This window comes from Rhinopithecus roxellana, chromosome 8 (assembly GCF_007565055.1).
Source record: "Rhinopithecus roxellana isolate Shanxi Qingling chromosome 8, ASM756505v1, whole genome shotgun sequence".
Classification (NCBI taxonomy): domain Eukaryota; kingdom Metazoa; phylum Chordata; class Mammalia; order Primates; family Cercopithecidae; genus Rhinopithecus; species Rhinopithecus roxellana.
In genome coordinates, this window is record NC_044556.1 from 20,063,532 (window position 1) to 20,088,277 (window position 24,746).

Consider the following 24,746-nt stretch of genomic DNA (forward strand, 5'->3'; position numbering starts at 1 on the left):
GGGATGTAGATATATTATATATATGGTTGACTAGAGCCCATGTCCCACTGAGGGGACAGTCTAAATGGCTGAACCATTTGGAGGTAATAGAATGATCTACCAACTACAGGGCCCTTGAAAGAAGATCTCCTGTATTACTTGAGAGGTCTATCTTGCCTGAAAAAAATGGAGAAAAGTTGCTAAGTTTGGCAGGCAGAGAAGCATGAGTCTTTTTTTTTTTTTTTTTTTTTTTTTTTGAGATGGAGTTTCATTCTCGTTGCCCTGGCCGGAGTGTGGTGGCACAATCTTGGTTCACTGCAACCTCTGCCTCCTGGGTTCAAGTGGTTCTCCTGCCTCAGCCTCCCAAGTAGCTGGGATTTATAGGCATGTGCCACCACACCCGACTAATTTTGTGTTTTTAGTAGAGATGGGGTTTCTCCATGTTGGTCAGGCTGATCTTGATTTCCCCATCTGAGGTGATCCACCTGCCTCGGCCTCCCAAAGTGCTAGGATTACAGTCATGAGCCACGGCGCCTGGCCCGCATGTGTCTTAATGTGTTTCTTCTGATATATCTTAAAGGCAAAAAGAATTCTGGTCAAAATATGACACTGAAATGTACCTTTTATTAAAAGCTATAATTGCTAGATTAAATTAAAAATGCAGAAAACCATAACAAACTAATTTTTCATTATAGGATGTTTTCGAAAAGCATTTTTCAAAGATCCCAGTTGAACCTGTTGAGAGTATGCCTTTATGTTACATCAAAACAGATACCACAGAAACCACTGGTAGAGAGAACACTAATGAAGCCTCCTCTGAAGGGAACTCTTCTGGTGATTCTGAAGATGAACGAGTTCAGCGTCTTGAAAAGCTTCAGGAGCAGGTAGTTGATTGTATTGATACAAATTTTGATAGTCTATGAGCACTAATCTATCAGGAAATTTTTTCTGCAGATTTAAAGCTGTTATAGTTAGATCATTTCATAACTGTGGTTTTATTTACTTATTGACAAATTTGTAATGTTTAATAGTCTTTCCTAATCAAATATTTATTATAAAAATCTGTTATTTAAAAAAATTATGTTATCCCTAATCATGAGTGGTTGATTCTCATTGAAATGATTTATGAAATAATCAGAGATATTTTATGGATGAGGTCTTATTAACTACTTTTTATGATAACATGTTAAACTGTTCTGGAGCTCCAGTATGAAAAATCAATGATTAAAAACCAGCCGGACACCATGGCTCACGCCTGTAACCCCAGTACTTAGGGAGGCCAAGGTGGGAGGATTGCTTGAGCCCAGGAGTTCAAGCTTGGGCAACATAGTGAGACCATGTCTCTACAAAAAAATCAAAAAAATGTGGCAGGAGGATCACTTGTGCCTAGGAGGTTGAGGTTGCAGTGAGCCAGGATCACAACACTGCACTCCCACCTGGGTGACAGAGCAAGATCCTGGCTCAAAAAAACAAAAAACTTAAGACCACCTGGAAATGTCATTTATTCTTGATCTGTTTGTAGATGAATATTTAAGTTTATGGGTTGAGCACATGATAGTTTTTGTAATTTAAAACATGCCCTTTAAAAATTCAGTGCATTTGTGAAATTAAATAAGAACTTGAAGGAAATGTAATAAGAAATGAATTTCACAAAAGACACTCTTGACTTTGGAGTGACAAGATTTTTTTTCTAGTGTCTTTAATTATTTATAGACATGAATGTTTACAGATTTTTTTTATTTTATCAGCTTAAAGCTGTACATCAACAGCTCCAGGTTTTGTCCCAAGTACCTTTCCGTAAGCTAAATAAAAAGAAAGAGAAGTCTAAAAAGGAAAAGAAAAAAGAAAAGGTTAACAACAGCAATGAAATTTCAAGAAAACTGTGTGAGCAAATGAGACGAAAGGAAAAGTCCAAGAGAAGGTAAGTATCTTTTATTATGATAGCTTATTAACACAATAACGATAAGTTGGACTAAATTTAGTTTTTGTTACAGTCAGCCAAAGAAAAGGAAACAACAGTACATTGGTCAAAAATCTGAAGATGAAGATAATGCTAAACCTATGAACTATGATGAGAAAAGGCAGTTAAGTTTGAATATAAACAAACTCCCTGGAGATAAACTTGGGCGAGTAGTTCATATAATACAGTCAAGAGAGCCTTCTCTGAGCAATTCGAATCCTGATGAGATAGAGATAGACTTTGAAACACTGAAAGCATCAACACTAAGAGAATTAGAAAAATATGTTTCGGCATGTCTAAGAAAGAGACCATTAAAACCTCCTGGTATGTATTTCTGCATATTGATAGAAATCAGTTTTGTATTTGGGTTGGTTTTTGGTTATACTCACTTTCTTCCCTCTTAAATCACACAGCTAGGAAAATAATGATGTCCAAAGAAGAACTTCACTCACAGAAAAAACAGGAATTGGAAAAGCGGTTACTAGATGTTAATAATCAGTTAAATTCTAGAAAACATCAAACAAAATGTAGGTGGCAGTTTTTATATTTATTTATTTACTTCTTTTTGTAGAGACAGGGTCTTATGACGTTACCCAGGCTGGTCTTGAACTCCTGGCCTCATGTGATTCTCCCACCTTGGCCTCTCAAAGTGCTGGGATTACAGGCATGAGCGACCATGCCCAGCCTAGGTGGCAGTTTTTAAATGTTCCTGCAGCTGTTTAATTCTTCTGGCATTTTAATGTTTCTCTGTTTTGTAGCTGAGAAAATGCAACCATCCAAAGCTCTTGGAAGTGTTTCCCGACTGAGTGAGAGCAGCAGCAGCAGCAACAGCTCATCGGAGTCTGAAAGTAGCAGCAGTGACTTAAGCTCTTCAGACAGCAGTGGTTCCGAATCAGGTTAGCTGTCCTCTTAAATGTACCTCTGCTGGTGGGAGCATTTTTTTTTCCTGTAATATTGATTTATATTTTGAAGAAATATTTGTTACTTACCCGGAATCCATGATTTGTATATCATGCTAATTGTTTAATTGCATGTTGACAATCTTAGTATTTTTCCTAAAAGAGATACTGTGTAAGACGAAACTTCATGTTACATGTATATGACGTGTAGGTTTGTAATGTTGAAAAAGTTTACTCAAGGAGGGATAGTCTCAATAAATAATTTCAAATCTTAATATCAAAATATATCAGATGATAAAATAATGATCTTGTTTTATAAAATAAAAGATTGAGAGCACCTTTTGCTTTACTCTCCAAGATCTATCAAATCACTCTCATGTTGTAAGGGTTGCCATGTGGTGATACTATGTTCTGAATTGAAAAATCATTTTGAGTTAGGAAACCAGTCATCCCAGAAGCTATAAATCAGATTATTTTTCTACTTCTTTGGTTTCTTCACTGTAGAATATTTTCTTCCATCTATAGAAAAATGTACTTTAAATTCAGATTCTCAGCTATGCTCGTGACCTATTATCTTGTGTAGTTTAGCAGTTGTGTCAAGCTTAGGTCACTTATGTTTTCTTTGTGCTTTTCTATTAATGACTACATAGTTGATAAGTAATCACTACCCCAAGAATACTGACTTGGCAGTGGTGTTCCATCTTTATTGACCAAAAGGCAAATTCAGAATATAGGACACTGTTGTCCCTAAATTTTGCTTTATTTTAAATGAAGTATTTCTTGTGAAATTCAGTTCTCTTTTTAAAGAAATATCTCACACAGAATATTGTGACATCAGGAATTCTTAGCATTATTAAAAGCATCCCTCTTTTTTCAGTGTGATAGTACAGTCTGCTGAATTACAATACATTCTATTTAACTCTTAGTTCTGTTTAGTTTGTATTAAATGGTGCTGATTGCTGTGTTTTGCTTTTACAGTTCTAAAGTATATAGTGATAAACATTTTTGGAGAATAAACAGAATTTTTACTTTCTTTGGAATTTGTCATACTAGAAAATTTAAAAAAGTAGGGCTCTGATTATACAGTATTTCCTTATTGACTTCTAAGCATAGAACAATACTGGAAAAACTTAAGTTGCATTTAGTATTTTCAGTTGTAATTAGCATTTGTAACTTCATCTAATAAAGCATTTGTGGTCTAATAAGTTAGAGCACTTTGTCTTTTATTTGTAGGATAAAACTCTTACCGTACCTGTTAGTTTGAATTATCTAATAATAAATGCTTCAAGTGTTAGAGGAAAAGTACAATATAATACAGACTTTTCAATAAAGTACCTTAATTTTAATATGAATTATCAGTTTCTGATACAATATTATTATATGTTGCTTGGAGGAAAGAATGTTTATCACTAACTTGTGTTCTTAAAATTGTGCAATATATATTCTCTGTTTTCCTAACATTCTGTCAGAATAACTCAGCCTCAGAATTCAAATCTATTTATTTATTTATTTATTTATTTATTTATTTATTTATTTATTTATTTATTTATTTTGAGACGGAGTCTGGCTCTGTCGCCCAGACTGGAGTGCAGTGGCCGGATCTCAGCTCACTGCTTAGCTCCGCCTCCCGAATTTACGCCATTCTCCTGCCTCAGCCTCCGGAGTAGCTGGGACTACAGGCATCTGCCACCATGCCTGGCTAATTTTTTGTATTTTCAGTAGAGACGGGGTTTCACCTTGTTAGCCAGGATGGTCTCTATCCCCTGACCTCGTGATCCGCCCACCTTGGCCTCCCAAAGTGCTGGGATTACAGGCGTGAGCCATCGCACCCGACCTAAAGTTTTAAATATTATTGACTTCTTCTAGTTATACTGTATTATGAGTTGGTCTCTCTTTACTACAATACCGTTATGCTGTTTAGGTGGGGCAAATGTTTTAAGGTTTAATATCTGAAAAATCTTTGAGTGTTGTAAGTAGTATTGAAGCTATTTATTATTCCACATTACTTAAATGGTTATCTTTCATCATTCCCAAACTTCAGTGTATGCACTTTAGAAAATACAGACTTAGTTCTGCTTTGAGAGCTTGTTTGGAGGGTCTAGTAGGGGAGCACAGCTACTCGTATACCCTTGACCAATGAACAGTCCTCCTCTATCAGAGAAGGTCCTCTTCGACCAAGTGCACAGCTTCGGGAGGGATGTACATGGAGTGGTGAGGGAGGAAGGAGATACCTTCCTGGCCATCCAGATCAGCTGAATCAACGCTTTGACCAATAGGGTGACAGGTGTTGCAACCAGATCACCCTCACTTACTTAATTCTGCTTTGTTAAGTAGGATTGATCACATGGTGGAGCATTGATTTACAAGGAAAGTTTTATTTAAAAATCTACCAAATTCACTTAATTCTCATTTTAAACAAGATATTAAATCAGTTTCAAGATAGTCGTAATGAAATCCCAAATCCTTGAAAAATGAAAATGAGAGCTCTGTGGACTGGAAGCAGTATGTCATTGCAAATTTTAATGTGATTTTATTTTATTTATCTTTTTAACTGGTTTCAGCATATGCAGATAAGTCAAGAACATTTATTAAACATCAGTATAAATATAAAATCTTTTAAAATGATCTTTCATAACTAAAATCATTAAATATCAAATCAAAGATGTAGCCAAGCCTTGAAAATGAAATCAGTTCTAATGCACGTATCTTATGTTGACTAGGCTGTGCTCGTATGCACGCATAAGCTATTGAGAGTTTTCTAATGCTCAATAATCTTGGGGTTACCTTGAGTGATTTATAGGGAGGAATATAACTAACAGCTTTTTTTTTTTTTTTTTTTTTTGAGACAGAGTCTTGCTCTGTCGCTCAGGCTGGAGTGCAGTGGCCGGATCTCAGCTCACTATAAGCTCTGACTCCCAGGTTTACGCCGTTCTCCTGCCTCAGCCTCCCGAGCAGCTGGGACTACACGCGCCCGCCACGTCGCCCAGCTAGTTTTTTGTATTTTTTGGTAGAGACGGGGTTTCACCGTGTTAGCCAGGATGGTCTCGATCTCCGGACCTCGTGATCCGCCCGTCTCGGCCTCCCAAAGTGCTGGGATTACAGGCTTGAGCCACTGCGCCCGGCCAACTAATAGCTTTAATCCTGTGACTAGTAATGATACTGAGAAAAAAAAAAATCAAAAGGAACAGCTCATCAATAGGAGTGCTTTTAATAAAAACCTTCCTTATAGGGAATAACTCCAGGAACTGTCTAAATATAAGCCCAGATACTTGATTAGTGTGAAATAGAATTTTTTCAGTGTATTTAATTTCAGTTTTTGCACAGTTAAACACAAACTAAATGGTCATGACATCAATTCATTGTTTTTCTTTAGATGTTTAAGACTTAAAGTGAATTTGTCACTTCATCCTTTGGACTCTGCATTTTATTGGATTTAGTGTAATGTTCAGAGAAAGAAATTTATTCTTTAAATAACATTTGTTTCTTTTTTTAAAAAGCTTTCTTAGTTATGGGTGACATCAAACAGGAATAAATAAATTTGTAATGTTAGTACTACAACCTAGGTCTTCTATAGATATGACAAGGATATGATTTTTTTCATGCAAGGTTTGAAAACTGACAAACTTTGTTCAAGCCTAGATTTTAACTTTGTAGAGGAGGATGATTTAGTAAGTGCAGGAAGTATACAAAGAAAGCCTGTAAATAATCTTTGCCATTCAGACTAGAAAGCTAAAGGTAAATGACTAGAGTTTATTAAATTAGTTTAGACTTTTATAAATTTCTTTTTTTTTTTTTTTTTATTTGAGACAGAGTCTCACTGTTGCCGAGGCTGGAGGGCAGTGGCTCCATCTCAGCTAACTGCAACCTCTGCCTCCTAGGTTCAAGCAATTCTCATGCCTCAGCCTTCCAAGTAGCTGGGCAACAGACGTGCACCACCAAGCCTGGCTAATTTTTGTATTTTTAGTGGAGACTGGGTTTCACCATGTTGGCCAGGCTGGTCTTGAACTCCTGGCTTCAAGTGATCTGCCTGCCTTGGCCTCCCAAAGCGCTGGGATTACAGGCATGAGCCACCACGCCTGGCCTACCAATCACTTTTCTATAATCTGTCCTCTATCACAAAAGTTTGATTTCTTTTCCTAATTTAAAAGTCTTTGGTAATTATTTCTGCTATATATGGCATCATATTCTGTTGTGTGTATGTTGTTGTTGTTCTTGTTTTTTTTTTTTTTGAGACGGAATCTCACTCTGTTGCCTAGGCTGGAGCGCAGTGGCATGATCTCAGCTCACTGCAACCTCTACCTCCTGGGTTCAAGCAATTCTCCTGCCTCAGCGTCCTGAGTAGCTGGAGCTACAGGTGCATGCCACCACCCCCAGCTAATTTTTTTTTGGTATTTTTTAGTAGAGATGGGGTTTCACCATATTGGCCAGGCTGATCTCGAACTCCTGATCTCATGATCCACCCACCTCAGCCTGCCTTGGCCTCCCAAAGTGCTAGGATTACAGGTGTGAGCCACTGTGCCGGGCCTTGTTTTTTTTGTTTTGTTTTGTTTTGTTTTTTGTTTTTTAAATCGTATTATGTTCCTATTCAACTTTTCAGGTTTTTTAGTTCAAATTGGCTTGCTAATAATATTTAGTATCTCTGGAACATCTATCTCAGTGCTTTGATTGGTGATAGCTAGTAAACTCTTTAATCTCTATGATTGCAGATTTTTTTTAGTTCTATGTTTTTTTTTTGTTTGATTTTTTGTTTTTTGTTTTGAGACAGAGTCTCGCTCTTTCGCCCAGGCTGGAGTGCAATGGCACAACCTCCACTCACTGCAACCTCCGCCTCCCGGCCTCAGGCAATTCTTCTGCCTCACCATCCCAAGTAGCTGGGATTATAGGCACCTGCCACCACGCCTAGCTAATTTTTGTATTTTTAGTAGAGATGAGGTTTCACCATGTTGACAGGCTGGTCTGGAACTCCTGACCTCGTGATCCACCCACCTCGGCCTCCGAAAGTGCTGGAATCACAGGTGTGCGCCACCGTGCCTGGCCTATGGTTAATTTTTTTTTTTTTTTGACAGTTTAAAATGAAAACTTTGGAAACAAAGTTTTATATTGAGTTTTTGGGGCAGATGTGAAATTACAACATTTATAATTAGAATATATGCCACAATATGCATTTGTTTAGTAGTACACATATTATCCATTTTGATCCTCTTAAGGTAGGTTGTCATCCTTGTTGTCATCCTTCCCTAGAGAAATTAGTTGACAATGTGTATGTTGTCATTATTGTTACCAATTTTATTTTATTTTTTTATTTTTTTGAGATGGCGTCTTGCTCTGTCGCCCAGGCTGGAGTGCAGTGGCATGATCTTGGTTCACTGAAACCTCTGCCTCCCAGCTTCAAGCAATTCTTGTGCCTCAGCCTCCCGAGTAGCTGGGATTACAGGTTTGCACCACCATGCCCAGCTAATTTTTATATTTTTGGTAGAGAGGGGGTTTCACCAGGTTGGCCAGGCTGGTCTCAAACTCCAGACCTCAGGTAATCAGCCTGCCTTGGCTTCCCAAAGTGCTGGGATTACAGGTGTGAGCTACCACCCCCGGCCTTGTTATCAATTTTAATTGATGTTTGCTAGCACTGATAGAGCTTCTTCACTAATTGAAATATGGTTGTAAGTTTGGTAGTGAAAATATGTACATTTGTCTTTTAATTTCTTTTTTTTTTTTTTTTTTTTTTTTGAGACGGAGTCTCGCTCTGTCGCCCGGGCTGGAGTGCAGTGGCCGGATCTCAGCTCACTGCAAGCTCCGCCTCCCGGGTTTACGCCATTCTCCTGCCTCAGCCTCCCGAGTAGCTGGGACTACAGGCGCCCGCCACCTCACCCGGCTAGTTTTTTGTATTTTTTAGTAGAGACGGGGTTTCACCATGTTAGCCAGGATGGTCTCGATCTTCTGACCTCGTGATCCGCCCGTCTCGGCCTCCCAAAGCGCTGGGATTACAGGCTTGAGCCACCGCGCCCGGCCTGTCTTTTAATTTCAAAGGCCAGGAGCTCATGAATAAGCATATATATGTAGTTTTAGTTTATTATGCTCTTAAAAAGTCAATTATGTACGATTAGAATGAGAAGCAAAATGCTGAGACTTTTATGAGCCATATATAGTAGGTGTTTTTATTTTTTTAACTAAAATTCCTTGATGCCTTTTGCTAGTATCTTTAGATTTTGAGGTGCTAAGTTTTTGGGATTTCAAACTCCTGACCTCAAGTGATCCACCTACCTCGGCCTCCCATAGTGCTGGGATTACAGGCGTCAACCATTGCGCCGACCTTGAGGTGCTAAGTTTTATAATAATTTTGAGCTCAGTTTTATATACTAGAAAACTAAGGTGATGCCCTTGAATTTCTTTTTTTTAGTAGAACACCAATCTGGTATGTCATGTTTGTACTAAAGAGTTTATATTGTAGGATGATGTTGTTTTAGGTGCATATTGAATAATTTTGATGTGTAGATATACATATATGATCATATTAGTGAAGTCTTTTTGGTTTTGTTTTTTTGTTCAAAGCTGAAACCATAATTTCTCCTTTATGATTATGATTAGTTTTAGACAGGGTCTGGCTCTGTCACCCAGGCTAGAGTGCAGTGATGCAATTTTGGCTCACTGCAACTGCCTTTTGGGTTCAAGCAATTCTCCTGCCTCAGCCTCCCAAATAGCTGGGACTACAGGCACATGCCACCACACCTGGCTAATTTTTGTATTTTTACTAGCGATGGGGTTTCAACTTGTTGGCCAGGCTGGTCTTGAACTCCTCACCTCAAGTGATCTAACTGCCTCGGCCTCCCTAAGTGCTGGGATTACAGGCATGAGCCACCACGCCCTGCCTAATTTGTCCTTTAAATGCGAAAGCTATCTGGATGTATATTCTCAATCTTCTCAGTCTGTCTCCTTCTCTTACCCCTACGCCTAGCCTGCAACACTTAAATAATACTTAGCTGAGTGACATTAAGATGATTCATATCATTTTAAATACTTGAATTATTTCAATTAAAGGATGTCATTGAGTGGCATTGAGCAATTTTAACAATGTCCAGCATCAAACATTTTAGGAGAGGAAAGAACAGTAACACATCCAGTGGAAACTGATGGCTTTTCAGAAGGCAGAAGGTAATTATTAAAATTAGAATGTTTTAAGTTTGAATAATGTTTGGTGTTGAACAGCCTTGGTGTCCTGGAGCATGAAACAAATAACACTCAGGTGGTCATGAAAGCTGGCTTAGAGAGACTGATCAAGGCAGTTACTACCAGTTTGGTGCTTTACCTTACTGACCCAGGATTATGACTGGGGAGGATAGCATCAGAAACAATTGTAGGATAAAGAAAGAGAAACCCACTAGCACCCTGTTTATGTCCGCTTCTACTGCCAGTGTACAGTATTTCTAAAGGCAGAGGAGACAATATAAAACCCATTTCTTGCTGTATAGCTGAGGCTGCCAAATAGCTTAGAAGTAATCAGATAGAATCTTTATTATAGAGTTTACCAAGCACAGCAGACCTTTCCACAGAACTAAAATAGCTTTACTTTTAATAAAAGACTGTATCCTCTCAGATAAATGACATCCCCTTCTCTTATAGTAAATTCTTGATTTTTTAAAAATTAAGCCTCTTAGGGCTATATTTATGGCTACTTGATAAAAGATGATTTTAGCATAATGGATGCTGCTTGTTTGAAACCTTATCTCTGTTGCAACAAATTCCTTTTTAAACTCTCAGTTATTCAAGCTCTTTACTGTTAAGTAACATACTGTGCTTTTTTGCCTGAGCATAATGTAAACTGAAATTTATTCCACTATAGGAAAATAAAATATCTTAAAAGCAGGTATCCCTTTAGAAATTTTAGCTGATTCAAAGAGGGTGAAAACCTGTGACTATAAGGATTTCTTCATATGAGAAGTTGGTAATAAAGGCATTTTGTTGAAATCACCACTGTAGTTCTTTCTTTTTTTGAGACAGAGTCTCGCTCTCTCGCCCAGCCTGGAGTGCAGTGGTGTGATCTCGGCTCACTGCAACCTCCGCTTCCCAGGTTCAAGTGATTCTCCTGCCTCAGCCTCCTGAGTAGCTGGGACTTCAGGCATGTGCCACCACGCCCGGCTAATTTTTTATATTTTTAGTAGAGATGGGGTTTCACCATGTTAGCCAGGATGGTCTCCATCTCCTGACCTTGTGATCCACGCACCTTGGCCTCCCAAAGTGTTGGGATTACAGGCGTGAGCCACCGTGCCCGGCCCTCACTGTGTTTCTAATGTGGAAAAATTATAGCTTGTTATTTTTTAAGCTAATAAATATTAAAATATTTATGTGTATACATTTGCAGAAATGTTCCCTAAGTTTACAGAAGTAAAACCAAATGATTCTCCTTCTAAAGAGAATGTAAAAGTAAGTTAATTCTTTATTCGTATCTCCAAATTTTAAAAGTATGTATGTTATAACTCATAGGTATAGTAGTAGCTTTCTTTAAAATTGTTTTCAATGTTATTTACATGAAGAAAGTTGTCACTGTTTTTAGCCTATCAACTAAATGTTCAGTGATTTCTTCCTGAAGAAGACCGAATAGAAAACTCTTTGGCTTCATTTTTCAATAAGATATAACTTATATAAGCCACATGGATAAGTAGAACAAATTCTAGAAGCTTCAGCTTATCCCTGAGAGTCTGAATACAGAGGGATGGCCTTGGCATCCTGAATGAGTGTACAGAACTGTGCGTACAGTGAAGTGAAATTTCTCAAAAGATGGTAGAATGGTAATTAAGGTTTCTACAGATAAAGCTTATAATTGCCAGTTATCCATTTTGACACATCTATGTTTGACTAGTAGTTGATGTGCTTTGAAAAGAACAGAAGTGATTTTTTTAGTAGCTCAAGTTATCATCCTCATGTACATTTTTTTCCTTTTGTACCCCTTCCAAACATAGAATTATTTATGTAACAACATCTAACTAGGTTAGGGGAACACAATGACAAATAATATTGTCTTAAAAGAGCTGTAATTTGTGAAAGAGGAATATAATCACATAGTTAAGAGATAATATGGTTAATGCTATAATCTATATGATTATTTTTAGAAAATGAAGAATGAATGTATACTGCCTGAAGGAAGAATAGGCGTCACACAGGTAATGCTTAAAATGTGTTTTAAAGAACATGGGAAGAAATGGTTTACATACAGATTAGAAGCTTATTTTTTAAAAATAAGTAATAGCATGAAGAGAGGCAAAAAAAAAAAAAAAACACAGCAAGCATATTCAGAGAAATATGGAAACTGAGGATATTTATTAGATGACTTGTATAAAACGGGGCTTTGGACACATAAGAGAAAATATACACACACACACACACACACACATATACATACTTGTTTGTTTGTTCTTGTTGTTGAGACAGAGTCTCACTCCATCACCCAGGCTGCAGTGCAGTGGCACAATCTTGGCTCACTGCAGTCTCCGCCTTTCGGGTTCAAGCAATTTTCATGCCTCAGTCTCCGGAGTAGCTGAGACCACAGGTACACACCAACACACCCGGCTAATTTTTGTATTTTTAGTAGAAACGGGGTTTTGTCATGTTGGCCAAGCTGGTCTCAAACTCCAGACTTCAGGTGACCCACTCACCTCAGCCTCCCGAAGTGCTGGTATTACAGACTTGAGCCACCATGCCTGGCCTTCCCATTCCTTTTGAGTAGGAAGAAGTTATAGATGATCTATCTTGCCAAAGGTGTATTAGTGGAATAAAAAAATTATGTCAAGTTATGAAGGAACTTTGGAAGCATTTTTATCTCAATATGTAGCATGTAGAATGCCACCTTTTTTTTTCTTTTTTTTTTTTTTGAGACGGAGTCTTGCTCTGTCACCCAGGCTGGAGTGCAGTGGCATGATCGTGGCTCACTGCAAGCTCCACCTCCTGGGTTCACGCCATTCTCCCACCTCAGCCTCCTGAGTAGCTGGGACTACAGGCACCCGCCACCACGCCCGGCTAATTTTTTGTGTTTTTAGTGGAGACGGGGTTTCGCCATGTTAGCCAGGATGGTCTTGATATCCTGACCTCGTGATCTGCCCGCCTTGGCCTCCCAAAGTGCTGGGATTACAGGCGTGAGCCACCGCACCGGGTGAATGCCACCTTTTTAATGGTCTATTTTTGGTCAAAATTTTTTCACTTTCACTCACTGCGAAAAAAAATGTCTATTTATGGTAAAAGATAGTATATATTAATCCATAGGTTCATGTATGAATGTATATATTTGTGTAGTTCAGAAAGTGATTTTTTTCTTTGGCTGATTTTAACGTGAGCATTAGGCTGTAAGCTTTGGCCTGGGTCTATATTGTTGTGATAAACATTCCTATGGTATTTATTTTATTCATATTTGCATAGGTGTTACTTTTACACTTGCCTACCTACTCACTCACCCCAATGCCTTGTTAGACAAAGGAGAAAGACTGTCTTATTTATCTCTGTGCCATCTACTACTCAGAACTTAGTTAGATAAGGTTACTGGGCTTTGCTACACTATAGCTTCGCTTGCCGCAGAATAGGTGTGAGATTTTAGGTAAACTGCTTCTATTATTTCTAGAAAATGTAAGTAGAGATAAAAATTATACCTAACTCATAGGATTATTGTGAGAATTAAGGAAAAACCATATAAAGGACTTACCCTGGTACCTCACACAGAGTAAACATTAAATAAATGTTAGCCATTATTACACTACAGCTTTTACTTGATAGTTACCTGAATATTGAATTATAATTTATTGATAGTCTTGTGGGTTGACCATAATGTAATTTTAAATTTCTCCCCTTATGTCTGTAATACAGTAAGGAAAAATGGCTAAAGTAAGTGAATTGGTCACTAGATTTGCTATAAAAGCTCAGGGGTTTGTTTTGTTTTGTTTTTTAGTAATTACAGGAAAGCTTTAAAAAATGAATAGCGTTGTTTAATAATATACATGTATACTCATAACTAAGATCATAGTCTCTGACTTACTCTACCTCTTGTAAGCCATATAATGACCAAGTTATTTAATCCTTTTAAACTCCAGTTTCCTCATTTGCAAGATAGGGATAACTATACATTATAGATTTGTGACTTAAATAATAAGGTATTTTAAAAAGGTAACATTAAATTATATTCTTGCCTCTTGTGTTTCTGTTCTCTTTGGTATATTTCTTGTATGGATAAAACTAAGTGATAACTTTGATTTTGTTTTAACAGATAGAATATTCTGTGCAAGACAAAACCTCTGCCAATACTACCCTTGTTCATCAGACCACACCTTCGCATGTAATGCCACCAAATCACCACCAATTAGCATTTAGTTATCAAGAATTAGAACATTTACAGATCGTGAAAAACATTTCACCTTTCCAAATTCTGCCTCCCTCAGGTAAGAAATTAACAAGTAAACAACTGTTATTGAGAAATTGACTTCTAAAACTATACGTATAGAAAATGCTATGGTCATCTTAAATGTTAAATATCTGGGAAATGCCAACAATCATAACTAGTAAATTCCAGGTTACGAATAATCACTGAGGCACATCATTAGAAATTATCTGCTTTAAACCTGTAGGCATTCATTACATTTAAAAGAAAGAAAATTATGTATACAGTTCACATCCAATTTACTTTCATGTAAATTATATACATTGGTATGATATATATACACACACACTACATATGTTATATATATAAATTATATACACATTTATGTATATAATATACATACATTTTACACACATACACGCGCACGCGCGCACACACACACACACACACACACACACACACACACACACAATCCTATTACTGCCGGAGCCCATACTACCAAGTTCTGAGCAGATCTGGGAAATGCTGCTTTAACTTCCATGACACCTATCTGGATTAGAAAAGTAGGAAAGAATAAGGGAAAGATAACTTACTTAGAGATTCTATAGGTAAAGAAATGAAGTTATAGATAGATAAAATAGTTTACACTTAAGGAAACTTGGGCTAGGAATTCTTGCCTAAGGGTAGTTCCTATTCGTCTAAAACTGGTTAAATTTTTATATTTTTAGGTTTGTTTGACTTAATATCTTATCAGAAGGGAAAGTTTTGTATCTCAACTTGGTTCTGGTGGGTGGAAGGGGATGTGTGGCACGAAGGGTACTTCTGATACTAGTTTAGCCTAGAGCATAACTAAACCTTGAGACACTAATTAATGTATTTAGGCCTAGGTTAAAGGCAGATATGAATATTCCTTGTCCATTCTTCTTCCCTCTAGAATGTGCTCTGGTTTCCATTTGGCCACCCAAGGGCAGAAGTATCTCCCTAGCAGAATACATTTCCAAGCTGTTTTACTGCAACATAGATTAGGAGGAAGAGGGAGACGTTTTGATCCTTCTTTGCAGCTTTCAGTTTAAAAGCTCCCTACTATTTGTGTGTGTGTGTTTGTGGTTTTTTTAAATTTATTTTTTGAGATGGAGTCTGGCTCTGTCTTGCAGGTGGGAGTGCAGTGGCACAATCTTGGCTCACTGCAACCTCCGCCTCCCGGGTTCAAACAACTCTCCTGCCTCAGCCTCCTGAGTAGCTGGGATTACAGGCATGCGCCACCATGGCCAGCTAATTTTTCTGTAGTTTTTTTTGAGACAGAGTTTCATTCTTGTTGCCCAGGGTAGGTGTAATGGTGCGATCTTGGCTCACTGCAACCTCTGTCTCCCAGGTTCAAGCAATTCTCCTATCTCAGCCTCCAGAGTAGCTGCGATTGCAGGCATGTACCACCACACCCAGCTAATTTTTTGTCTTTTTAGTAGAGACAGGGTTTCACCACGTTGGTTAGGCTGGTCTCGAACTCTTGACCTCAGATGATCCGCTTGCCTCAATCTCCCTATTCTGTGTTTGAATATTCCATTTTGTCTTTACCTAAAGTGATATCTCTTCATTGTGGGGAAGGGAATGGAGATCAATGGAGAAAATATCTAAGGCCACATCGGAGGGCATTCCAGGAAGAATAAACAAATATCCCAAGTATGAAATATTTATGTCTACTCTTTTTTGGAAATACATTTTCAAGATTCTTGGAGAATAGCAGAATGATAGCTATAGGTCATGAGTTACCTAGAATATACCAGTGCTTTTAATTTGTATACAACAAATCGTATACAAATTTGTATACTTTTATTTGTGTACAACAAGGAGCGTCATATATGAAGCATAATCAGATTTTATTCAATTTTATTTTATTTATTTATTTTTTGACACAGAGTCTCGCCCTGTTGTGGAGGCTGGAGTGTAGTAGCACAACGTCTGCTCCCTGCAACCCCTGCCTCCTGGGTTCAAGTGATTCTCATTCCTCAGCCACCCAAGTATTTGGGATTACAGGCATGCACCACCATATATGGCTAATTTTTGTATTTTTTGTAGAGATAGGGTTTCGCCATGTTGGCCAGGCTGGTCTTGAACTCCTGGCCTCAAGTGATCCACCTACCTTGGCCTCCCAAGGTTCTGGGATTACAGGCATGAGCCACCACCCCTGGCCCCAGATTTTATAATAGGGAAAAAATTGCTGCTTACCATATAGAGGATGGATTAAGATGATACTCTGATGTAGTTAGGATCAAGTAAGGACACTGAATGCTATAGTCTAGGAAATGAATTATTAGGACCAAAAGTAATACAGCAACTATAGAAAGGATGTGGATATATAAGGCATTTTTGTGGCAGAATTGATAGACTTTGTTAAAATGAATGAGCTACTGGGAGATTATCTAATAGTTGGATTGAAAACAGGAGACAACTCATTTTGCACATGTTTGAGATGTTACAGAATACCTAAGTGGAAATATAAAGCTAGAAATAGGTTTCTAGAACTACCAGAGTGTAACAGGAGTTACAAATTAGGAACTAACAGTATGTAGAAGCTACTTGAAGCCATAAGAATAAACAAAAACACCCAGGAAAATCTGCAGAGCAGGAAGAGTAAAGCTCAAGGACAAACCTCCTCAGTAAAAGTAAAAAAAATAGTTAAAAGAAGAGGTAATCAAAGGTAGAGAAAAAGGGAAAATAGTGTAATAGAAGCCCATGAAGATAGATTTCTTTTGGAAGGAAATCAAGAGTATCACATGCTGCAGAGCATTTAAGTAGGATGAGGAATGGAGAGAGCATTACATTGGGAATGTGAGAATTTTTACTTTTGCAGAAGCTTTTTTAGTACCCATTGTGATGGGGCAGAAACTAGATTGTTGTAAATTCAGAAGTAATGGAATTTGAGTGTTGTGAATGTAAACCATTCTTTGAAGAACTTTGTTGGTAAAGAGGATGGGAAGATATTTGTGGCTTTAACAGGAAAATAGATTTTTTTGGAGGAGTGGGCGAGATTGTTTTGAGTTTTTTAATTGGAGAGATTTGAACATTTTAAGGCTCATTATAAAGAGCTAAAGTAGGGCCGGGCGCGGTGGCTCACGCCTGTAATCCCAGCACTTTGGGAGGCCGAGGCGGGCGGATCACAAGGTCAGGAGATCGAGACCACGGTGAAACTTCGTCTCTACTAAAAATACAAAAAACATTAGCCGGGTGCGGTGGCGGGCGCCTGTAGTCCCAGCTACTCAGGAGTCTGAGGCAGGAGAATGGCGTGATCCCGGGAGGCGGAGCTTGCAGTGAGCCGAGATCGTGCCATTGCACTCCAGCCTGGGGGACAGAGCAAGACTCCGTCTCAAAAAAAAAAAAAAAAAAAAAAAAAAAAAAGAGCTAAAGTAGGCAAAAGTTACTGCTTTAGCCAGAGTATGTTTTAGAAGAATGCCAGGGTAGCCTTGCCCTTGAAAAGGAATAGATTATGAAAAACAAAGGTAAGAATGTAGTCAAGGTGTTCTCTTATTCCCAATTTAACAAAATACCCTATCTATGAAAAGTCAGGCTTTTAATACCTACACCTTCAGTAAGGATCAGTTTGTTATATTACTTGAAATTCTGTTTATATGATGCTTATTAGTAGTCTAATGTATAAAGGAAAGTTTGGATGGTGCCAAAGTAGCTGTTCTTTTGCAGTTAGCAAAATTCTCAGAAACGACGTGGTTTACATTTGCCAACTGTAGGTGGCACTATGCCCAAGGGAAATTGCAAATGTATGTGAGCCATAAGATTTATAAAGACATTTTCTTTTTCTGGAGTTAAATCTCAATAGAAATAATTTTTTGTTAAACCTTACAATTAAATGATAAAAGTAACATGTATGTTGAAGTTTTCTTATTCGAAAAAGTTTGACAAAATGTTAGAGTATGTAAAATATTAAAAAGTGAATTTTTAAGTGTTACTGGTTTTCTTCACACCTGCCCACCTATGATCTCCACATGAAATGGATGATGTTGAATTTTTTTTCCTTATAAATTGAAGCTTTTGGCCATAGAAGATTACTAGCCTTATCCTTATAGTTTACCCTTTCTCTGTCTCATAAAAACTTCACTAAATTGCTGCCATAAAAAAAGATGAGTTCATGTCCTTTGCAGGGACATGAATGAAGCTGGAAACCATTATTCTCAGCAAACTAACACAAGAACAGAAAACCAAACACCTCATGTTCTCACTCCTAAGTGGGAGTTGAACACTGAGAGCACATGGACACAGGGAGGGGAACATCACACACTGGGGCCTGTGAGGGGATAGGGGAGGGATAGCATTAGGAGAAATACCTAATGTAGATGACGGGTTGATGGGTACAGCAAACCACCATGGCACATGTATACCTATGTAATAAACCTGCACGTTCTGTACATGTATCCCAGAACTTAAAAAAAAGTATAATAAAAAAATTTAAAGTATAATAAAAAAAATTTTTTTTAACTTCACTAAATTATATTGAGTTTTTAAAATATTTAGGTTGTTATATAAACATGAATTCATAATTGCAAATGAAAAAGTAAATCCAGGAGTTTGCTATCTCATAGGAGACATAAACAACTGGTATATACAGTAAAAATAATGTGCCTTGAGAGAAGCTAAAGTGAACTTTAAGGAAGCGAAGAAGGCAGAATCACCTGATCTGTTTGACAGATACGTATTTTACAGAATGAGTATCATTTGAGCTGGATATTGCAGAAAAAAATAAGGCTTACCTATGTATATTTAGTATGGAAAGGCATTTGGATGGAGGAAGCAACATGAATGTGAAGGTATTTAGGCAACTCATAATTCCGTGTGATTAAAGATTTGGTTGGATTAAACAGGAATGTGGAAAATTAGAACGATAGACCAGGTTTAGCTATTTAACCCTTTAAGTCCAGATACTTTGGATACTTTGTACTTAATTGTAATAGTATAGTCAGTAGGGAGGCAGTGAAGGCTTTTTGAGTGAAGTTGTGCCTCTGGGTGATTAATTTGCCAATATTATTTAGGTGAGTTGAAGGAAAGAATATAGAGACTAGAGAAGGGAGGAGACCAGCTGGGCTGTTGCAGTAGTAGGGAAAAAATGACATAAAGTGATAGAAGGAAAGAGAAGGGGAAAGTTAAAAGGAATTAGAAGAGTAGAATGGGCAGATCTGCAAAATATGAAAACATGCTGGGTTAATAACCCAGGGATATAAGCTTTGGTGGCTCCCAGGATACTGGCTGGATACTGTCCAGGTTGACAGACCTAGGATACAGATGAAGAATAGGCTTCTGAGGAAAGATTAGTTTTGTAGTGTTTTGAGGTGTCACAGGGTCATTCATGTAAAAATATTTTTCAGGGAGTTGGACCCTTGACATATTTCCTAGGCTTTTATGACACCTCTCTTAACCATCCCATCTCTCTGTTCCTTACCAATCTCTCTTTAGCTGCCTCCATTTAGATGTTGATAATTGTCTGAGTTGCATCCTTAAGCCTCTTATATGTTTTTTTCATCTACTTCAGAATTACCCAACCGTGTTTCAAAGCACAGTCTTACTGAATGAATGTCCCCTCAGCTCTTATAGCAATGAGCTGGGAGCAGCCTTCCCATTTGTGCAGGTGGCCATACCTTGATCATTTTCTATATATCATGACGTGGAAAAGGTTGGAAGCAGTGCTCTATACTTGGGTGATCTTTGGCATCCATGACTTCTAGTCTCGTTTTTACAATTCAAATGTATCCAGGCCCCAGGCATGTTTATACAACTCTACTAAATGTCTTTGCTTAAACATCACATAGGCATTCCAAACACAGCCATGTAAAAACTGAATTCCCCCTTTTAGTCCCCAGATTTTATTTATTTTTTTGAGGCAGTCTTCCTGTGTTGCTCAGGCTGGAGTACAGTGGCACAAACACGGCTCATTGCAGCCTCCACCTCCTGGGCTGAAGCCATCCTCCTACCTCAGCCTCTCAAGTAGCTGGGACCTCAAATATGTGCCACCATGCCCAGCTAAGTTTTTGTTTGTTTGTTTTGTTTGTTAGAGATGGGGTCTCACCATAGCTGGTCTCAAACTTCTGGGCTTAAGGAATCCTCCCGCCTTGGCCTCCCAAAGTGCTGGGATTGCAGGCCTGAGCCATCACACCCAGCCTGGTCCCCAGAATTTAATCCTTCCTCTTTAATTGTTAATAATGGCACTATCACCGCTTACCAACTTAGAGTCAGCAAATTGAGGGTCGCTTTAGAATTTCACTTACCATACATACTTTTTCTCCTTTGTAAATCATCACTGACAGGAAGCAGAGAAGGGAAGGTAGTCCTGTACTTACAGCTTTGGCTTTTCTCACTTTTTTTTTCCCCTTTCCTTGTTGAAGTGAGGAAACATGGCTACACTGGGGCTGTGTACAGACATACAAATTAAAAATTTGAGCTTTTGTTCATGCATTCTTTGACAGTGTTTTGTCTTGCCCTCCTATGCTCACTGCTATTCCTTGATGTTCCTTGCTCTCTTCTTCTAACCTCAACCTCAGAGTATGATTTAGCCAGAGAATCCATCAAGTGATTGATGTGTGGTAGAAGCTTAGATGTAAGTCCCTATAATATGTAAGTGGCCAGGATTTTGTTAGTTTGGGTCAGTTAACAAAGACAGCAGCTCAGTTTTGATTTGTCCCTCTTGTTCTTCAGCCACTAATTAGAACCTGTGGACGATGACTAGAGAGAACTGAATCAAGTGGTCGATTAAGTTTCATGTTATCAGGATGTTCCATGTTGTGGATGACAGAAAACTCAGCCCAAACTGATTTAATAAGGAATTTTGTTGGCATATATAGGCAATAGTCCAAAGATAGGTCAATCTTTTAGTCATGGCTTGATCAGGGCTCACACTCTGTAGTTAATCTTCACCAATAATAATAAATGAAATATTTGCATGAAAACTTAAGAATTAATGAGATTGCATGAGTTCTCCTCACTTCAGAGTCAGACTTACCGCATTTCTCATCCCTGTTCCCTTGGTAGCTATTTTGAGTGTCTGGTATCTTAGTTCCCCTCTGTGTTTTTTTGTCTCCAATTGGCCACCCAGGCAGAATCTTTCCCTTGGAAGCCCTGCACTGGCTCAGGTCTGCTCTTCCTAAATGAGTTACTGATAGTGAGATACAATTACCATGATTGGCTTGGCCTAATCAAAACTCACCTCTAGGCTGGGCACGTAATACCTGAGGATAGTTACTATGTTTTAGTCATCCCTATGTTCCCAATGTTTAGTACATAGTATGTGCTCAGTAAATGTTTAGTGATAACTGGGTTTTATCAGCAGTCTAAATTGCTTCAGATAAGTTATGCTATGGTTTTGAATATTTGTCCTCTTCAAAACTCACATTGAAATTTACAGGCCTGGCCAGCCACAATGGCTCATGCCTGTAATCCCAGCACTTTGGGAGGCCAAGGCGGGCGGATCACTGAAGGTCAGGAGTTCAAGTCCAGCCTGGCCAACATGGTAAAACCCCATCTCTACTAAAAATACAAAAATTAGCCAGGCATGGTGGTGGGCACCTGTAATCGGGAGGCTGAGGCAGGAGAATCGCTTGAACCCTGGAGGTGGAGGTTGCAGTGAGCCAAGATTGTGCCATTGCACTCTAGCCTGGGGCATCAAAGCAAGACCTCTCAAAAAAAAAAAAAAAAAAAAAAACATCTGGAGCTGAGGTCACTCTATACACTAGAGAGCTGCTATAGCATGGGGTCAAATAAAATAGGTTTTCATATGTGAGTATGATGTCAGCTATACTTCATGCTGACCAGAATAAGCAAAAATAACAAAAAGAGAACAAAGTGGTAACTTTCAAATGAGAAATATTTTACAGTATAACAGGTCCCTAACTAAGAATATTCCAAAGTTAAATCATGCATCAAAAAATTAGTCTGTTTGTTTTCATAGTGTCTGACCTGGAAGGAAAAATAAAATCAAATTCTGGTTAAGTAGGATGAAATATTTTAATTATACTATTCTAAAAATGTGTGCATCCAGGTGATTCTGAACAGCTCTCAAATGGCATAACTGTGATGCATCCATCTGGTGATAATGACACAACGATATTAGAATCTGAACGTCAAGCTCCTGTGCAGAAGGTAAAAGTAATGTTTTTTTTTTTTCTAACAAATCTTGAAGGGATTTGAAATTGGGTTGGAAGTGGTACAAGAGGTATTTAAAAGCCCTGACTTAAATGAAATGTTGGATCTCTAAGCCTAATTTTTGCCTATGTAATTTTTTAAAAAAGTACTCATGAGCAACATCCTTCCCCTATCCACCTACCTACCTATCATTGGTCCTCTTGTTTGTTTTTTTGTTTGTTTTTTGAGATGGAGTCTCACTCTGTCACCTAGGCTGGAGTGCAGTGGCACAATCTTGGCTTACTGCAACCTCTGCCTCCCAGGTTCAAGCGATTCTCATGCCTCAGCCTCGCAAGTAGCTGGGATTGCAGGTGTGTACCACCATGCCCAGCTAATTTTTGTATTTTTGTTGGAGATGGTGTTTCGCCATGTTGCCCAGGTTGGTCTCGAACTCCTGATCTTAGGTGATCCACTCACCTTGACCTCTCAAAGTGTTGGGATTACAGGCATGAGCCGTCGCACTTGGCCCTCTTGTTTGTGTTTAACTGGAAGTTCTATAATGTTGATATTTATTTGCCAGCAATCCCAATTTTAAAGCATGTCATAAAACCATCTATTAGAATCTATTCTAGGGATATCTAAGAAATTCAAGGGATTTCCTAATTGGAGTATTATGTCTACTTAATATTCAAATTATATACTGATATCATTCTTTCAACAAATATTCTAGATGATTGGGATACATCAAGATACATAAGGTACTGTTCAAGGTGTTTTCAGAAACTATGAAAGGAATATATTCTCTCTCTCTCCCCCTCCCTCCCTCTCTGTTCCATTACCCCCTACTTCTTACCTTTTTCTTACAAGTACTTTAGAGGACAAATCTTAGCCTTAGTGTTTAAGATTGTTGTCTGGGGACACTTAGGAAACCATTTCACCATGAGGATCAAGCTACTTTGGCCCTTGTGCTTTCTTAGCATCTTTGATTCTTTTACATAATTCTCTGCTCATAATTATTATCCTTAAAGATTGGCAATGTTTTTTTTTTTTTTTTTTTTTTTTGAGACGGAGTCTTGCTCTGCCGCCCAGGCTGGAGTGCAGTGGCCGGCTCTCAGCTCACTGCAAGCTCCGCCTCCCGGGTTCACGCCATTCTCCTGTCTCAGCCTCCCGAGTAGCTGGGACTACAGGCGCCCGCCTCGTCGCCCGGCTAGTTTTTTGTATTTTTTAGTAGAGACGGGGTTTCACCGTATTAGCCAGGATGGTCTCGATCTCCTGACCTCGTGATCCGCCCATCTCGGCCTCCCAAAGTGCTGGGATTACAGGCTTGAGCCACCGCGCCCGGCCAAGATTGGCAATGTTTAGTGTGAATGTTTTGTTATTGATACGTATGGATACGAACCATTCAAAAGTGACTTTTCTGACAACCAACATTAATTAATTTTGTATTTTATTGTATTTTGTTTTACTTAACACCAGAAGTGTCCTCTATCCATCCCCCTACCTTTTTTTTTTTTTTTTTTTGAGACAGAGTCTCTCCCTGTCGCCCAGGCTGGAGTGCAGTGGCCTGATCTCTGCTCACTGCAACCTCTGCCTCCCGGGTTCAAGTGATTCTCCTGCCGCAGCCCCCCAAGTAGCTGGGATTACAGGTGCGTGCCTCCATGCCCGGCTAATTTTTGCATTTTTAGTAGAGACAGGGTTTCACCATGTTGGTCAGGCTGGTCTTGAACTTCTGACCTCGTGATCCACTGGCCTCGGCCTCCCAAAGTGCTGGGATTACAAGCGTGAGCTACCGTGCCAGGCCCCTCCATCCCCTTTAAGATGGAAAGAATCATGTTGCAGAGTTTTTGTTTTGTTTTTAAATTTTTTGTAGAGATGAGGTCTCCCTTATGTTGCTCAGGCTGGTTTCAAACTCCTGGGCTCAAGCGGTCCTCCCACCTTGGCCTCCCCAAAGCACTAGGATTATAGGCATGAGCCCCTCTGCCCAGCCTGAGCAACATAGGGGAGACCTCTATTTTTCTTAAAATAGATTTTCTTAAACATTTGGTTCATTATGTACTATACTTTTTGTTTCTAATTTAACAAAATTTTATAATTTTGACTGGCCCAAAATAAAGTTTCAAAACAATAAAATGTCCAACAGGACAAAGAGGTTACAGCAAAAATAAGCACCAAAACATCAAGTCTATGTTATACCATTCAAGTTTGTGCTACAGGTGTAAGTCACTAAAATGTTGGAGTAAAAGTTTAAGAAGAAATGGGATTGTGTAGTTGGCTCTCTTCAAAACAGAGGATCAAGCAAACTTTCCATTCTTGACATTTCCCACCCTTGCTCCCTCATTATGAGCAGTGTTAACACTTACTGAAAAGAGAGGTTGGGCCCAGGTGCAGTTGCTCATACCTGTAATCCCAGCTACTCAGGAGGCTGAGGCAGGAGGATTGCTTG

The 24,746-nt window shown here is 38.6% G+C and overlaps 1 protein-coding gene across 4 annotated transcripts in view; it reads left to right on the forward strand.

The window, feature by feature from the left end:
• The window catches only part of BRDT (bromodomain testis associated), a 70,359-nt gene that overhangs the window by 25,067 nt on the left and 20,546 nt on the right, over positions 1-24,746 (forward strand). For all 4 annotated transcript variants that reach the window (XM_010370377.2, XM_010370381.2, XM_010370382.2 and 1 more), the window contains 9 exons: positions 675-863; positions 1,728-1,900; positions 1,974-2,263; positions 2,353-2,466; positions 2,698-2,835; positions 11,192-11,253; positions 11,940-11,990; positions 14,078-14,249; positions 22,221-22,321. In XM_010370377.2, the coding sequence (XP_010368679.2) occupies positions 675-863; positions 1,728-1,900; positions 1,974-2,263; positions 2,353-2,466; positions 2,698-2,835; positions 11,192-11,253; positions 11,940-11,990; positions 14,078-14,249; positions 22,221-22,321 (1,290 nt within the window). The remainder of the gene's footprint in view (positions 1-674; positions 864-1,727; positions 1,901-1,973; positions 2,264-2,352; positions 2,467-2,697; positions 2,836-11,191; positions 11,254-11,939; positions 11,991-14,077; positions 14,250-22,220; positions 22,322-24,746) is intronic.